This window comes from Diceros bicornis, chromosome 7, assembly GCF_020826845.1.
Source record: "Diceros bicornis minor isolate mBicDic1 chromosome 7, mDicBic1.mat.cur, whole genome shotgun sequence".
Taxonomy (NCBI): domain Eukaryota; kingdom Metazoa; phylum Chordata; class Mammalia; order Perissodactyla; family Rhinocerotidae; genus Diceros; species Diceros bicornis.
Genome location: NC_080746.1, coordinates 24,193,084 through 24,211,708, shown reverse-complemented (window position 1 = coordinate 24,211,708; position 18,625 = coordinate 24,193,084). Strand labels below are relative to the sequence as shown.

Sequence of the window (18,625 nt, the reverse complement as noted above, 5' to 3'; positions counted from 1 at the left end):
CCGTCGAGCGCGTGTGCGCATGCGCGGCGGGCGCGCGCCGAACCCGACTTCCGGTTCACGCAATGTTTTTCTTTTATTTGTTTTCTGCCACGGTCGCAGGGCGGGGGTTGTAGTATAATTGCTTCCGGGTTGCTGGATGACCTTGAGCCTTGAGGAGCGCGATGGCGATTCTCTGGAGGCTGAGTGTCCTCTGCGGTGCCCAAGGAGGCCGAGGTGAGGGGTCCTGGCAACCAGAGGTTCTTAGCGCAGTCTCTAGCCGGGAAGGGTATGCGCTGAGGAGTCGTTTGCTGGGTAGTGAGACCTCTTGAGCGGGGAGTCCCCTTTCCTTTCCTTTGGCCGCTCTGGCTCCTTCCTGAACCACAGCAATGACCACCGTTGTGTACTGGCCCAGATGTTCACCCGAGCGTGTATCTCTCCTGCTCTGGGCTGGCGTGCTGATGGGGTAATCTGAAAAAGAGCTCCTTCTGGAAGTTACAGTCCTGCTGAGGCTATTCATAAGAGTTCTTTTTTTCTACTCATTCACTGTCCTTAGAATGCTCCCACCCTGAAACAGAAAACAATCTAAGTGCCAAAGCCTGGTCTGGCCCATTTCCTCTGAAGTTGGTGTAGGCGGGGTGATCAATTCGATAATCATTGAACTGGGTTATACCAGGCACTGTAGTAAGATTGGGATACAAATGTGAATAAAACATAGCTCCTTGCCCTCAAAGAGTTTTCATTTTTATTGGGAAAACACATATAAGCATAATTTAACATAAAGCAAAAACAGTTGTGCTGTACATATATTGTTACCCTAGTCCAGAGGAAGAATATATTTAGACCTATTTTGGAAGGATTACCTTGTCTTGGTTCCTGAAGGAGGTGTGCTTGATTTGAATCTTGAGGATAAGGAAAGCCATGGGAAGAAAGGCATTGCTGTTAGAGTTACTGGGATGAGCAAAAGCAATGATGAAGGTGTAGAAACTGCTTGGTATGAGAAAAAACAAAACAAATCAGCTATTAGACTGTGAGCTCAAGTTGGGGATTGAGAGATGAATCTGTAAAGGTGAGCTGGAATCAAATAACGGAAGAACTTGTCTTGATAAGGAGTATGCATTTTGCCTCGTATGAAGGGGAGCCGTTGAAAAATTTGACTTAGGTAACAATGTGGTAGATGGCCATCAGATGGGGCAGGCGAAGACACAAGTCAGGCAGATGAGATAGGACACTGTTGTAGTAGTCTAGGTAAGGATGGTGAGGTCCTGAACTTGGAAAGTAGTACAAAAAAGAGAAGATTGTCTCAAGAAATGTTAAGGAGTTACATCAATATGATTTGGCAGTTGATTGAATTTAGGGACAAAGTCCTACATGATTTCCAGATTTCTGGGTTAGAGTAAAGAGTGGCTGGGTTGTAAATAAAGTATGGAACGTGCAAATGGGAGACAAGTTTGGATGAGAAAGTGAGTTAAAGGATGATTTTAGTTTTTGGCATGGTGAGTTTGAGGTCCATGTAGGATATCTCAGGAGAGAGGCCCAACATGCATTTAAACTTCTGAAACTGGGGAGATATCAGGGCTAGAGATACAGAATGAGGTGTCATCAGCTTGTAGGTAGTAGCAGCTGAGGGGACAAAATGGCCAGGGTTGAGTATAGGGAGTGAAGAGAGCAATGGGCAGATGACAGAATCCTGGGAAAACATTTAAGAGTGAATGTAGGGGCCGGCCCCGTGGCTTAGCGGTTAAGTGCGCACGCTCTGCCACTGGCGGCCGGTTCGGATCCCCGGTGCGCACCGACGCACCGCTTCTCCGGCCATGCTGAGGCCGCGTCCCACATACAGCAACTAGAAGGATGTGCAGCTATGACATAGAACTATCTACTGGGGCTTTGGGGGAAAAATAAATAAATAAATTAATTAAAAAAAAAAAAGAGTGAATGTAGGAGGGAACTGATATAGGATGGGCAAAGAGTCAGAGGGAGAACTAGAAGAGAGTTCTGTCAGAGAAAAGAAGGGAAGAAAGGCTACCAATGCCAGGTGATGCAGAAAGGCCCAATAAGATGGAGACTGAACAGTACCAGTTGGATACTGGTACTGTTGGATACTGTACAGTTGGATACTCCATGGCCACATGGAGACCATTGGTGACTTACCAAAGCAGCTTTGGTGGGGATAAAAACAAGTTTCAGAGTTGAAGAATGATAGGGAAGTGAGGAAGCTGAGGTGATTTAGACAACACTTTAAAGAAGCATGGTTGGAAAGGGAAGAAAGAGCAAGGCAAGAGTACATGGGCATTAGAAGACATAGGATCAAGGGAAGGGTTAAGTATATTACATCAGTCGAGGGAAAAGGACCAGTAGGAAGGAAGGAGAGATTAAAGGTGCAGAAGAGAAATTACCTTTTATTGAGTGCTTATAACATTCTGGGAATTATGCTGAGCACCTTGTATATATTATTTAATTTACAACAGTATTATGAAGTGCTATTACTTCATTTTACAAATGAGGACATTTAGGCTTAGAGAGCCTATTTAACTTAATTGCTCATCATCTGACGTCTAGTAAGTGGTGGAGTTGGGTAAACTTAAGTCTTGTCTATTTTTTAGCCAAGAGACAGGATCCCAAAGGGGACAGAAATGGATGGGTTCAGAGTACAAGTGGAGAAAATTTTTTTTTTAAATAATTTTATTTATTTATTTATTTTTCCCCCAAAGTCCCAATAGATAGTTGTATGTCATAGCTGCACATCCTTCTAGTTGCTGTATGTGGGACGCGGTCTCAGCATGGCCAGAGAAGCGGTGCGTCGGTGTGCGCCCGGGATCCGAACCCGGGCCGCCAGCAGCGGAGGGCGTGCACTTAACTGCTAAGCCACGGGGCCGGCCCTAAGTGGAGAAATTAATCTTGAAAAGCAAGGTGGTAATAGATGAACTTCCCAGACTAGGCTGAATTCCTTGAGGACAAAGACTTTGTCTTTTATCTCGCTCCACTGCAGAGGATAATCTTACATGTAGTGAATGTTGTTGGATGAATAGATGAGTAAATGGGAGAAGAAAGGAATGATAATTTACGTTTTAAAATTAGTAAAAGTGAAGCCTTTTTGCATAAGTGGTTCATTGATAGTTCAATCTTTCAATGTCTACTTAGTCTGACCTCACAGCAGCCCAATGAAATAGATGCTATCCTCATTTTAAAGATGAGATGTTATCTCCTATTTGGGATTAAGTAGCTTGCTTGCCCATGATCATTTAGAAAGTCTGTCAATCCTGTTAAAGGAGAGGTGCTTATAATCCCCTTAAATGTCTCTTTCCTCAGCTCTGTTGCTCCGAACCCCGGTAGTCAGACCTGCTCTCGTCTCAGCATTTCTCCAGGACCGACCTACCCCAGGATGGTGTGGAACGCAGCACATTCACCTGTCACCCATCCGCCATTGTATGTTTTCTCCATTGGTGCTGCTTTCTGGGCTCTGGCCACCTTCATCTGGGCTAATTATCATGCCTTTGGCGGGACTTGCTGTCCATGGGGGGACCTCTTATATCCAGCTCTGTCAAATGAAGACCTAGCCTATACCTTTGGGCAGATAGTGCCAGCATTTAAAAATTTTAGTTTTTTAAAAAGAAAACAGCTCTGTAGGAAGAGTCTGTTTGATATAGTTTAGTCACTTTTATTTATTTAGCTAATGGAGAGGAGACAGATATGAATAATTTAGAATAGTAGACAATTTAAAAAGTCATGCATATTTATAGCTGTAATTGACTTGCTTATTTTTATTTAGGCTGATATTAAAATCATACTGCATTTCTTAGATGAATATTGTTTAGATATTATTAAAATTGGTGTTAGAAAATCTGTAGGTGAATAATCAGTTAACTCTATTTCCATTTTTTTTTTTTTTTGTGAGGAGATCAGCTCTGTGCTAACATCTGCCAATCCTCCTCTTTTTTTTTTTTTTTTTTTTTTTTGCTGAGGAAGACTGGCCCTGGGCTAACATCCATGCCCATCTTCCTCCACTTTATATGGGACGCCGCCACAGCATGGCTTGCCAAGCAGTGCCTCAGCGCGTGCCTGGGATCCAAAGCAGCGAACCCTGGGCCGCTGCAGCGGAGCGCACGCACTTAACCGCTTGCGCCACCGGGCCGGCCCCGTCTCTATTTCCATTTTTAAAGTCTGGAAATATCAGTATTTTACAGAGATAAAGACTTCTCTTGATACTTAAGTCAACCAGTTAGATATAGTTGCATCTGAGTTATGAGAAATTAGGCAAGTGTAGTTTTTCTGCTTTTTAGAATTATTTTAGCTTTGAAAAGTTTTTGTTTCTGCATATCTTTGCTTAGTTCAATTAGATTTAGCAGAGTGGTTTTAACTTGGTGTGCATGGGACTGCAGGAAAGCCGCTGCTGTAGTATACATCGTTTTTAATGTATATGTCTGTGTGCATTTTTCCAGGAAGTAGCTCCATCCTTTTATTAGATTCCCAGTGGGGTCTGTAACCAAAAAGAGATGAAGACTCTCAAAGAAATGTTTAAAGCTCATTTTGTTTTCCACTTGTTTAGAGGAAGTTTTTGTGTTTCGTATCTGTTTTGGGCTCTTTATAAGTAATAGAACAGAAGGACCATGATCCTAAAAGTTGACATGGTTTAATTTTGTTTTGGGAGGCTTTTTTAATATTACCTTACTTCCAAAGATTAGAAGGTGTAAATAAAAGAGTAACATTTTAAAGGAATTCCTCAGGTGTCACTAACATATATATAAGGTGTCTGTCCATTACACTGAAGTCCAAGATTGGTAATTCTGCAAAGATACTTCATCTTCTTGCCTATAAGCAAAGTGGATCTGTCTTATAATCAGTATATGTAGGCGTTGAGAAAGCCTGTGCCACAAGACTTCAAACAAGGGAGATAGCACTTCTCTCAATTACCTTCTTAATCTTACCCTCTTTTTTTTTTTTAATTTTTTGTTTATTACAGTAACATTGGTTTATAACATTGTATAAATTTCAGGTGTACATCATTGTACTTCTATTTCTGCATAGATTACATCATGTTCACCACCCAAATACTAATTACAACCCATCACCACACACGTGTCAAATTATCCCTTTCGCCCTCCTCCCTCCCCCCTTCCCCTCTGGTAACCACCAATCCAATCTCTGTCTCTATGTGTTTGTTTATTGTTGTTATTATCTGCTACTTAACATGGATGGACATTGAGGGTATTATGCAAAGTGAAATAAGTCAGAGGGAGAAGGTCAAATACCATATGATTTCCATAATCTTACCTCTTTATGCTCAGAGTTGTCTTATATGCGTACTGTTTGCCATTCTGTCAGTTTGAGTTATTTTGTGGCAAATATTGAATGTGAGAGATGTGTGTTTCACCCTTCAATTCTTATGAATCTTGTCCTTTTTTTCTGTAGCTGGTTCCAAGGCTGCATCTCTCCACTGGACTAGTGAGAGGGTTGTCAGTGTTTTGCTCCTGGGCCTACTTCCAGCTGCTTACTTGAATCCTTGTTCTGCGATGGACTACTCCCTGGCTGCGGCCCTCAGTCTCCATAGTCACTGGCAAGTACAGCAGTCCCTTTAGTATTGCATTGTCTGCTCAGTTTGTTTACTGTGAGCTTGTCTAATTGCATGTGAGGGAGAAGTTGACTGAGCTACTCAAGACCTGTAGAAAACTTTAAAATGTATATAAAATATTTATATGTCCAGATTTATGTATCTACCTGCCTATTCGACTTCTTCACTTCCATATCTAATAGGCATTTTGAATATAGCATGTTATAAAACTGAGTTCCTGATCTCCCCCAGATCTCTTTCTCTAGCACTCTTGCTCATCTGAATGAATGGCATTTCCCTTCTTCTGTTTGTTTAAGCCCCAAACCCCTTGATTCCAGTAGTAGTCTCCTAACTGGTCCCCATTCTGTCTGTTCCCAAAGCAGCAGCCCCAGTGATCTTGTTAAAATATTAAGTCAGGTCAAGACATTTCCCTTCTCAAAACCCTTCGTTGTCCCCTAATCTTACTCAAACTAAAAGTCAGAATTCTTACAGTGGTCTACAGATTCAATGTGGTCTGGCCCCATTTCTTCCCTATCTCCCACTCCTCTCTCCCTCATTCACACTGGCTTCTGTGACATTTCTCGAATGTGCCCGGGCCACTCCAGCCCGGGCCACTCCAGGCCTCGGGGCTCTACTTTTAACTCTTCCCCCTGCCTCAAACTCTCTTTGTCTAGTTATACTTTGCTTATTCCCTCATTTCCTTCACATCTTAAATGTTACCTTCTCAGTGAAGCCTTCTGTAACCACTTATTCAAAATTGCAGTGTCCTTCCCAACATTCCTTATCCCTCCTCCTTGTTTTATTTTTCTCAGTAGCACTTATTACCTTCTAATATACTGTGTCGTCTATTTATTATTTTGTGTATTCCTTGTCTCACCTCACTAGAATGAAAGCTCAGATACAGAAAATCGGAAGACTCAAATCTATGGCTTAATGAATTATTATAAGGGTAATACCACTGAGGTCAAGAAATAGAACTTTGCCACCTACTCCAGAAGCGTCTTTCTGTGTTCTGTCAGTTGTAACGAACTGTTCAACATCCCCGCTCTGGGAACCATTATCCTGATTTTTATAGTAATCACTTCCTTACATTTCATCATAGTTTTGTTACCCAAATGTGCATCCCTATAGACTATAGTTCAGTCTTGCCCTTTTTAAAAAATGAAATATGATATGGATTTTTAACTGTTTTGTTTGCTGTTATATTTTTAGTGCCTAGAGCAGTACCTGACACATAACACTAAGTAAATATTTGTTAAAAGAATGAATTTCCAGTTTCTGTTTATTTTATCTAGCATAGTTTGTTAGATTTTCTAAGTTAGTGAACCTTCTAGAAAGTTTGTAAATAACAGTTAGCTTCCTTGTTTGTTTTATGCTGTTTTGCAAGGACAGTATGAGACCATGGGTGGGGGAGGTGTTTTTGGATTGTTAGAACTGAAAGGACTAGGGGGAGTATCTTAACCATAATCTGTTATTTTACACATGTGGAAACTAAACCCCAGAGAGGTTAAGTGACTTGTCAGAATCATTTTCTAGCTAGTGTTAAAGGGGATTTTGCTTACCTAGTTTTTTGGAGTTGGTTAGGAGAATTACCCTTTAATCAGAAAGACCTTTCAAAATAAAGAATTCTAGTTGCATATGAAATATTAGATCACAAGTACAGTGATATTTCTCTAATATGTGTTTCTTGGAAGGAGATCATCTAAATTAATGAAAAATCAGAATAAGAGATAGTTCTAAAGTAATACATTTTTTATTACAATTGATTTCTCCTTCGGTTACCTCACTAATTTTCTCTTCTTTTTCACACACAAAAAAAGACTTGAAAGAGTTGTCTGTAATTGTGCACTAGTTCCTTAGCATCTAATCTCTAATCCACATTAACTGGGCTTTTATCCCAACTATTTAAATGAAGTCATTCTTACCAAAGTCACCAGAGATCTTCATTTTTCTACATTCAGTTGTCTATCTATGTCCTCTACTTACTTGAACTTTCAGCAGGATTCAACTTAATTGACCATTTCTTCCATAAATAATTTTTCTTTGACTTCCGAGATGCCACACTTACCTTGTTTTCTTCCACCTCCCCAGCTGTACCTTCTCAGTCTCTTCTGCTAGCTCCTTCTCCTCTTATCTGACCTCTGAATAATAAAGGTCTGAACCCCAGGCTCAGTCTTGGCTTTCTTAATTTCTCTATCTACACAGTTTCCTGAGGGGAGCTCAGATCTGACCTCTTTCCCTGAGCTGCAGACTTATATTTCTCGTTGTCTAACCAACATAATTCACTTGGATGTCTGATAGTTATCCTAAATGTAACATTGCCAAAATCACTCTTTTTTCCCCCAAATCTCTCTTGATTTCCCCTTGAAACTACCTCCTCCCCTCTTCTTACCTAACTCAATTAAATCTAGTTGCTCAAGCCAAAAATCCTAGGAGTCATTTTAGATGTTTCTTTTTGTCTTATCCCATATCCAATCCATCAGCTCTTTCTGTTAGTTCTCCCCTCAAAACATATCTTATGGGCTGGCCTGGTGGCCTAGTGGTTAAGTTCATGCACTCCTCTTCAGTGGCCCGGGATTCAGAGGTTTGGATCCCAGGCGTGGACCTACGTACCGCTTATCAAGCCATGCTGTGGCAGGCATCCCACATAAAATAGAGGAAGATGGGCACAGGTGTTAGCACGGGGCCAGTCTTCCTCAGCCAAAGGAGGAGGATTGGCAACAGATGTTAGCTAATCTTCCTCACCAAAACAAACAGACAGACATAGCCTAGATGGACACTTCACACTGTCTGCCCTGTCACAGCCTAGGTTAAGCCAACAATCTTGCCTAGGCTACTTCAGTTGCCTTCTAACTAGTTTTCTGTTTCTATCCTTGTTCTCCTTCTCCTGCCTTCACTGTCCGTTTGCCACACTACAACCAGAGTGACCTTTTTAAAAAGTAAAATTACATTTATCCAAAGAAGATATACAAATGGCCAATAAGCACATGAAAAAATGCTCAACATTGTTTGTTATTAGAGAAATGCAAATCAAAACCACAATAAGATACTATTTCATACCTACGAGAATGGCTATAATGAAAAAGATGGATGTGGAGAAGTTGGAGTCCTCATGTAACTCTATTGGGAATGTAAAACATTGCAGCCACTTTGGAAAACAGTTTGGCAGTTCCAACTAAAAGTTATAGAGTTACCATGTGACTGAATGACTCTGCTTTTAGGTGTATACCCCCCAAAATTGCAAACATATATCCCCACACAAAAACTTGTACAGTAATGTTCATAGCAGTATTATTTATAATAGTCAAAAAGTGAAACAATCCGGATGTCTATCAGCTGATGAATAGCTAAACAAAAGGTGCTATATTCTTACAAAGAAATATTATTTGGCCATACAAAGGATTGAAGTACTGATATTTGCCACAATATGGATGAACCTTGAAAACATGCTAAGTGAAAGAAACTCGGCACAAAAGGCCACATATTGTATGATTTCATTTATGTAAAATGTCCTGAATAGGCAAGTCCATTGAAACAGAAAACAAATTAGTGGTTGGGTAATGGGCTAGTGGATACAGGGTTTCTTTTGGGGATGATGAAAATGTTCTGGAATTAAATAGTGATAATGTTGCACAAACTCTGTGAATATACTAAAAGCCACTGAATTGTACACTTTAAAAGGGTTAATTTTATGGTATGTGAATTATATCTCAATAAAACTGTTATTAAAAAAGTAAAATTAGGTCATTCCCTGCTTAAAGCACATCCATGTTTCCCATTTTATTTCAAATGAAATTCAAACTCCTACTTATCATGACCTTCAAGGCCCTGTGTTTTCCGGCCCCTGCCATCTCATTTCCATGTTCTCCAGCCACACTAACCTTTTTACTATTCCTCAAAGATACCAAGGTCATTGTCACTTTAATTTGGAATATTCTTCTCATTCACATCATCCTTTCTAAAATATTTCTTTAGAGCACATATATACTTTTCCTTCTCCTTCACTAGAATGTGCCGTAAAGGGCAAGAATGCTGTCTTATTTGCTGTACTCGCAACATCTGTGACAGATTCTGGCACATAATATCTGCGTAATAAATTCCTTTTAAATTAATGAAAAACTCAGTAGAGGGTTTGTTTTAGTCTGAAAAAAAAAAAAAACCCCAAGATTTTGTAAATAGAGTAGTAATTAGTTACTGTCTCTGATATAAATGACTCTGGAAAATTGGATCTGAAGAATAGGAAGAAGTCTTTATTATATTAGTAGGAAACTCTTGATTCCTTCATTTTGCTTTATGATTCTTATAACCGTGAGTTGCGTTTTGAACCTGACAGATTATTTTTTTGCAGCCAAGTTATCTGTATAGCCCTCTAACTTCACTTTTGATTTTTCATTTGTATTGTGATTTTTTTTTTCTTTAGGGGCCTTGGACAAGTTGTTACTGACTATGTTCGAGGGGATGCATTGCAGAAAGCTACCAAGACAGGCCTTTTGGCGCTCTCAGCTTTAACCTTTGCTGGGCTTTGTTATTTCAACTATCATGATGTGGGCATTTGCAAAGCTGTTGCCATGCTGTGGAAGCTGTGACCTTTTTGACTTAATACCTTGAAAATTGATTGTACACCTCTTTGCCTCTGCTCTGTCATGCCATTCAACTCACAATAGGGAGGAAATAACAGATAGTCCATTGGTGAGACAAACCTATTCTCCTAATCACCTGGTTATTTTTAGAATTTAATCTTTGAGGAAGAGGTTTGAGAAGAACTGTATCTAAGAAATTGTGAGACTGAGTTCCATATTCTGGCAACTTAAGGGGTTGTCTCCCAGCTTCCCACAAGACTCACATTATAACTAAACATTATATATGAGCTTTTGCCTTTTAATTTATCGAACTCTTAAAGGGAATTCACCTTTATTACTATCAGTACCTGATCAAACTTCTCTATTTGTCCTGGGAATGATGGAGAAAGGGAAAGACTTTTAATTCGTAAGTAAAGACTTTGCAGAAAATTAGACAGTGTTTAATTTTGAAAACTTCTCCCTCTGTTCAGTTGATACCAGTTACTGATGGTTACATGTTCTAGGGAACCTTTAAAATTAGGAAATGCTGATATTTCACATTACTAATTTCTAAATTGTAGGAAAAAGAGCCTGGAGAGCTTCTGAATTTAGAGAAGTTCCATGTAGCGAAGAGATCCCCTTATGGATGTATCAAAATATTGCAGATTCTAAATTGAGACTAAATCTTCAAATGTGTTTATTTTACTTGTCCTAAAATAATCTGTCCACAAATATAAACCTGTAAGTAATAAATTGTTATTTTCCCACTATGGGAATCTCCAATGTGAAAATGTATTCTATGAAAATAAAGTTTTTTAAAAATAAAATGCTATATAATAAAAATGTATTCTTTTATGTATTAACTGTCACTAGTTTTATTCAATACTGAGTGTCTATTGCATCTACAGCACTAAAATAGGACCAAATGCTTAAATTTCCTTCTGGGACTTAGCAGTGAGGTAAATCAGACACAAAGTACTGTAATACAAAAAAGATTTACAGGTTATTGCCAGAAATATACTGAGTATAAGTAATTTGGTATGAAGAGAGTGTTAAGTAGTAGGAATTAGAATTAGGTGCAAATTATGATTTTCTGTGAATGCCAGCCTTTGGAGTTCAAATTATATTCCGTGTGCAGTTAAGTATGGTCTAAGGGGTGAGTGTAAGGTATGATGGTTTTTTTTTTCCTAGCAACAGAGGAACTAGGACTTTTTGCGTTTCACTCACTGAGGACCTTACGGGGCAGTTGAGGCAAACTATCGAAGGGGAGCTGGCTGGAAGGGTAAGTGTGTTCATGAATGTCTGTACTAGCGTTTGAAGCTAAGCTCCCCTTAATGTGCTTATGGCCTTGTAGGAGATTCAGATGTGTATTAAGTGTTTAGGAAGAGGTGATTAATTCTGTTTTGGGGTGAGTTAAAGGTTTCAAAAGGGAGTGATGCCTGAATAGCAGTGGTTTACCAAGGAGTGGTGGTGGTGGGCCAGTCTACCCTGGCAGGGAGGAGTATTTTATTACTGACACTGTTTAGAATGGCTGGTTCATGATGATGATAAAAAGCAGACTGACCTTTAGTCAGTTTTATTATTGTTTTTAAATTCTCCATAGACAATGATCCCCTTAGGGTCGTTCCTCCCCAGCCCCCAGTACATCACTGCTGTAAAATGGAGTGATGAAATGGATTCTTCCATATAGTCGGGAAGGGCAGCAACTAGATAATACAGGAATTCTGTAGCTATCACTAATACCATCAGATCTAGTTTGGATTTGGAAGGGTGTCTAATGCTAATAAATTTCATTAGATGGGGATTGAGAAGTTAGAGTGGATGCTGGTTGGGTACTGCCTGCCCCAGGTCCAGTTGCTTTTGTAATTACGGTAGAGCTGAGTTGTCACTTTGGAAAATCAATGGGTTGCTATGAACTGCTGGAGCAGCAGGGAAATTGAGTGAGGGGCTAACAGCAATAGGAGAGTTCTAAGGTTAAGCAGGGCATCATCAGAATTGTGCTTCAGAAAGAATTTAGGTGACATTAGGAAGGTTGATGAACTTGAGGCAGAAGGATGTGTAAGAGGATAGAGGTAGAAGAAAGGGCCTGAACTTGGGACAGTGGCAGTGGAAAGTAGGAGTTAATTTCATAAGGTATTGTAGAAACCAAAAACATTCGTTCAGTAAGTGCTAAGTACCTTGTGTAATTGGCACTGTGCCAATTACATTCTTATCTAAAGAGATAAGAATTTCTCTGCCCTTAAAAAGAATTCATAGTCCAATTGGGACAGCAGATAAATGATTGCAATACAGTGTGATAAGTGCAAGTAATAGTTAAGCACATTGAGCAGTGATGTAACAAAGAGTGCACTAAGAATTTGCTTGCAAGTTTCCTGGAAGAGTCTTGACTTGGGTTCTGAAAGATAAGGAGCTGACAGGTGGCCAAGGAAGCTGGGGTGATGTGTGAGGATGATGAAGATGACAGATCAAGCAGAAGATTGCTCATAATTTGGTAGGACTGCAGCATAGACAGGAACTGATCATAGAGGACTTTATATTGCCATGCTAAGTAATTGAGACTATCTTGATGGCAGTGAGGAGTCACTGAAGATTGTTAATTATGCAAATGATGTGGTCAGATATTTATTTTAAATAGGTTATGCTGGCAGCTGTGTGAAGTATGGATTTGAGGGAGGTAAGCATGGAAACAGGGAGATTATTTCAGTGATCCAGAAAAGAAATGATGACTTCTGAAGGCACTAGTAACCAGAATGAAGAAAAGAACAAATTGAGGAGATGTTTAGAACTTAGAATCAATAACAAGTTATACTAGGTGTGAAAGATGGAGAGAGGAGGGAGGCTGTGCTCAATTTTTTTGTTGTAACTAGCTGGATGGGAAGTAGTGTTATTAATTTTTGAAGGAAAATTAGATATGGAGGGATAGATCACTACCAAAGTTTTGGATTTGTGAGATATCCGAGAAGAGAGAGAATTTTTAGACTTCTGTTTTTGGCGATATGACAGACTAAATTTTAGAAATTATTTTGCTATGACACACCTAAGGATGTTATGCAAGAACATCTTTTAAAACATATGACTCAGCTTGTAAAACGAAATCCTTTCAAGCCAAAACAAAACGAGTATGCATTTAGGGAGGTAAGCAAATGCCAGAGGCATCAGTTGCCCTGGGAGTGTTTACTAATCCCAGGTGGCCTAGAGTTCTCATTTTAAGAAGGCAACATGGGCCAGGAGCAAAACTTTGGTCTCAAGTTGGAGTTGGATTGGAGATTCCCTAACCAAGAACCACAAAGAGTTTTGCCTTCAGAGAAAGGGTGAATTAAAAAAAATAATTTTTACCTGAGAAAGCAAAGAGAAGAGACTCTTGTCTGTTTTACCTTGGTTCTGGTTGGAGGAAAGAATATCTCCTCTGAGAATATGTGGCTAAGGGCCAACCCTCATGCCAGTTTGTGGCCTGAGTTCATACAATCTGCATGTCTAAAAGACTACATGCTGCGAATTTAACAGTTACCTAGGTTGCTAGTGCCCCAGATGCCTGGTAGAAGTAAATAAATCCTCACTGGAGGAAGGTTTTCCCAACACAAGCCTCAGAAATCCCCACAAAGTTCCAATGAACATGAACTTCCAGCAAAAGTCACAATACATACAGGAACACCCTGAACAAGAGTCAGCACAAAAAACAAACAGAACCATACCCAAGTGCCAATTCTCAAATATAGCCAGAGGCAGCTCAGGTAAAATAAACCGAAAACTTGTGCTATAGTGTCACCTACTGAAAATCAAAAGAGAGGCAATTAATTACCAATCTGTTGAATTAGAATCAAAGTTAACAAAGCTTTACCTAAATAAAAAAGGTGTTTGCTACTTGAAATGCACAGCAGAGGAACACCTCAGTAAGCACCATGAAAAATGAGGGTAATGTGGTACCCCACACACAAAAATGACAGTTCTCCAGAAACCAAACTAAAAGTCACAGAAGATTGTGATCTAATTGACAGAGAGTTCAAAATAATTGTCATTAAGAAACTCAGCTACAAGAAAACTCAGAAAGGCAGTTTAATTAGCTCAGGAATAAAATTAATGAACAGAAGGAGTACTTGGCCAAAGAGATCGAAACTAAACAACAACCAAACAAATTCTGGAGCTGAAGAACTCAGTAAATGAGATGAAGAATGCATAGAAAGCCATATGGAAGAAAGAACTGGTGAGCTCAAAGATAGAAATCTAGAAATGATTCAGATGGAAGAGGAGAGAACATTAAGATTTTAAAAAATGAAGTAACTCTACGAGGAACTATCTGATTCTATTAGAAAAGGCAACATAAGGATAATGGGTATCCCAGAAGGAAAGGAAAGGGAGAAAGGATCAGAGATTTTATTTAAAGAAATAATAGATGAGAACTTCCCAAACCTGAGGAAGGAACTGGATATACAAGTCAATGAAGCTAATAGAACACCTAATTATCTCATGCAAAAAGACCTTCTCCAAGACACATTATAGCAAAACTGTCAAAAGTCAATGGTAAAGAAAGAATTTTAAAAGTAGCTAAGGGAAGAAAAGACAATAAGGTACAAAGGAACCCCTGTTGTTAGTCTTTCAGCAGATTTCTCAGCAGAAACTCTACAGGCCAGGAGAAAGTAGAATGACACTTAAAATATTGAAAGATAAAAACTGTCAGCCAAGAATACTCTATCCAGCAAAGTTATCCTTCAGATATGAAGGAGAAGTAAAGGCTTTCCCAGACAATCAAAAGCTGAGGGAGAGAGTTAATCATCACTATACCTGCCTTACAAGAAATGTTGAAAGGAGCTTTTCTGCCTGAAGCAAAAAGGCAAAAGTACACAAAACTTTGACTAAGGTGATAAATAGAATCAGAAAATTGCAACTCTATCAGAACAGGTTATTAAACACTTAATTACAGGATAAAGTTTAAAGGAAAAAAAGCATTAAAAATAGCTATAACTACTTCAATTTGGTAATGAACTCACAAGATAAAAAGGGATAGTTTGTGACAACAAATCATAAAAGGAGAAGAGGAAAAGGAGGAACCTGTATAGGCAAATGAAGAAGATAAGATGTTATCAGCAGAGAAAGGACTATTTTGTCTATGAGATGTTTTATATAAACCCAATGGGAGCCACAAAACAGAAACCAAAGCAGAGATGTGAAACATAAACAAAGAGGAAACTGAGAAAAACATCATAGAAAACCACCAAACTAAAAAGGCAGACAGAAACACAAGGAAAAAGAAACAATGGAGATATAGAGCAACCATAAAACAAAAGGTTCTCATATATCAATAATCACTCTAAATGTAAATAGATTGAACTCACCAATCAAAAGACACGGAGTGGCTGGATGGATTAAGAAACAGGACCTAACTATATGCTACCTCCAGGAGTCTCCTCTCAGCTCTAAAAACAAACATAGGCTCAAAGTGAAGGGATGGAAGGTGATACTCCAAGCAAATGACAGTCAAAAGAAACGGGGTGTAGCTGTACTTATCAGACAAAATAGGCTTCAATCCAAAAATGGTAACAAGAGACAAAAATGGACATTATATAATGATAAAGGGGACAATCCATGAAGAAGATATAACATTTATTAATTTATATGCACCTAACATAAGAGAACCAAAATATATAAAGCAATTATTAACAGACCTAAAGGGAGAAATTGATAGTAACATGATAATAGTAGGGAACTTTAACACTCAACTTACGTCAATGGATAGACTATCCAGACACAAAGTCAACAAGGGAACATTGGCCTTAAGTGAAACATCAGACCAGATGAACTTAATAGGTATGTACAGAACATTCCACCCAAAATCAGCATAATACACATTTTTCTCAACTGCACATGGAACGTTCTCAAGGATAGACCATATGTTGGGAAAGAAAACAAATCTCAATAAATTTAAGAAGATTGAAATCATATCAAGCATCTTTTCTGACCACAACAGTATGAAACTAGAAATGAACTACAAGAAGAAAGCCAGAAAAGTCACAAATAGGGGCAGACTAAAAAGCATGCTGCTGAACAACTATGGGGTCAGTGAGGAAATCAAAGGAGAAAACAAAAAATACCTGAAGACAAATGAAAATGAAAATATGACATACCAAAACCTATGAGATGCAGCAAAAGCAGTACTTAGAGAGAAGTTTATAGCCTACTTCAAGCAGGAAGAAAAATCTCAAATAAGCAATCTAACCTTACACCTAAAGGAACTAGAAAAAGAATAACAAATGAAGCCCAAAGTCAGTAGAAGGAAGGAGATAGTAAAAATCAGAGTGGAAATAAATGAAACAGAGACTAAAAAGACAATAGAAAATATCAATGAAACTAAGAGCTGGTTCTTTGAAAAGATAAACAAAATTGACAAACCTTTAGCTAGATTCACTTGAAAAAAGAGAGAAGCCTCAAATAAATAAAATCAGAAATGAAAAGGAAAAGTTATAACGGATACCACAGAAATACAAAAGATTATAAGTGACCACTGTGAACAGCTATATGCTAACAACTTGGACAACTTAAAGAACTGGATAAATTCTTAGAACCATACAACTTTCTAAGACTGAATCATGAAGAAATAGAAAATCTGAATAGACCAATCATTAGTGAGGAGATTGAAACGGTAATCAAAAACCTCCCCCAAAACTAAAGTCCAAGACCAGACAGCTTCACTGGTGAATTCTATCAAACATTCAAAGAAGATTTAATACCTATCTTTGTCAAACTCTTCTAAAAAATTGAAGAGCAAGTAACTCTTCCTAACTCACTTTACAAGGGCAATATTACCCTAATACCAAAACCAGACAAGGACGACTACTAAAAAGAAAATTACAGGCCAATATCTCTGATGAACACAGATGCAAAAATCCTCAACAAAATATTAGCAAACCAAATACAACAATTAAAAGGATCACACACCATGATCAAGTGGGATTTATTCCAGGGATGCAGGGATGGTTCAACATCTGCAAGTCAATCAATGTGATACTCCACATTAACAAAATGAAGGCTAAAAACCATATGATCATCTCAATAGATGCAGAAAAAGCATTTGACAAGATTAAGCATCCATTTATGATAAAAACTCTCAATAAAATAGACATAGAAGGAACGTACCTCAACATAATAAAGACCATATGTGACAAACCCACAGATAACATCATAATTAATGGTGAAAAACTGGAAGCTATCCCTATAAGATCAGGAACAAGACAAGGCTGCCCACTCTTGCCACTCTTATTTAACATAGTATTGGAACTCCTGACCAGAGCAATTAGGCAAGAAAAAGAAATAAAAGGCATCCAAATTGGAAAGGAAGAAGTAAAACTCTCTCTTTGCAAATGACCTGATTTTATATATAGAAAACCCTAAAGGCTACACCAAAAAACTATTAGAAATAATAAATAAAAGTTGCAGAGTACAAAATCAATTTACAAAAATATGTTGTGTTTCTACACTAACAATGAATTAGCAGAAAAAGTAATTAAGAGAATAATCCCATTTATAATTGCAACAAAAAGAATAAGACACCTAGAAATAAATTTAACCAAGGAGGTGAAGACCTGGATACCAAAAACTATAAGACATTGTTGAAAGAAATTGAAGAAGACACAAAGAAATGGAAAGATCTTTTGTGCTTGTGGATTGGAAGAGTTAACATTGTTAAAATGTCCATATTACCTAAAGGAATCTACATATTAAATGCAATCCCTATAAAAATTCCAATGATGTTTTTCACAGAAATAGAACAAAATATTTAAAAATTTGTGTGGAACCACAAAAGACCCCAAATAGCCAAAGCAATTCCAAGAAAAAAGAAGAAAGCTGGAGGAATCACACTCCCTAATTTCAAATTATGCTACAAAACTATAGTAATCAAAACAGCATGGTACTGACAGAAAAACAGACACACACATCAATGGAAGACAATTGAGAACCCAGAAATAAACCCATGTGTGTATGGACAACTAATTTATGACAAAGGAGCCAAGAACATAACAATAGAGAAAGGAAAGTCTCTTTAATAAGTGGTGCTGGGAAAACTGGACAGCTACATGCAGAACAGTGAAACTAGACCACTATCTTACACCATACACAAAAATTAACTCAAAATGGATTAAAGACTTGAATGGAAGACCTGAAACCATAAAACTCCTAGAATAAAACATAGGCAGTATGCTCTTTGACATTGGTCTTAGCAATACTTTTTAGATATGTTTCCTCAGCCAAGGAAAGCAAAAGAAAAAGTAAGCAAATAGGACTACATCAAGCTAAAAAGCTCCTGCACAGCAAAGGAAACCATCAGCAAATGAAAAGACAATCTACCAAATGGGAGAAGATATTTGCAAATCATGTATCTGATAGGAGGTTAATATCCAAAATATATAAAGAACTCATACAACTTAACAACAAAAACACAAACAACCCCATGAAAAAGTGGGCAGAGGGGGCCGGCCCGGTGGCGTAGTGGTTAAGTTCGCGTGCTCCAAGTCAGCGGCCTGGGGTTCGCAGGTTCACGTCCTGGGCGCGG

General features: G+C 38.4%; 1 protein-coding gene across 2 annotated transcripts; it reads left to right on the top strand.

Moving 5' to 3' along the window:
* Nucleotides 1–85: 85 nt before the first annotated feature.
* Nucleotides 86–10,940, top strand: SDHD (succinate dehydrogenase complex subunit D). Of its 2 annotated transcripts, XM_058545226.1 has the most exons (4): nt 106–213; nt 3,286–3,402; nt 5,386–5,530; nt 9,945–10,940. In XM_058545226.1, the coding sequence occupies exons 1-4, from the start codon at nt 162–164 to the stop codon at nt 10,108–10,110; spliced, it is 480 nt and encodes a 159-aa protein (XP_058401209.1). In that variant the 5' UTR covers nt 106–161; the 3' UTR covers nt 10,111–10,940. The 2 variants fall into 2 exon arrangements, with proteins under 2 accessions (XP_058401210.1, XP_058401209.1); XM_058545227.1 differs by lacking the exon at nt 5,386–5,530 and having other exon boundaries at nt 86–213; nt 9,945–10,033.
* The last annotated feature ends 7,685 nt before the right edge of the window (nt 10,941–18,625 follow it).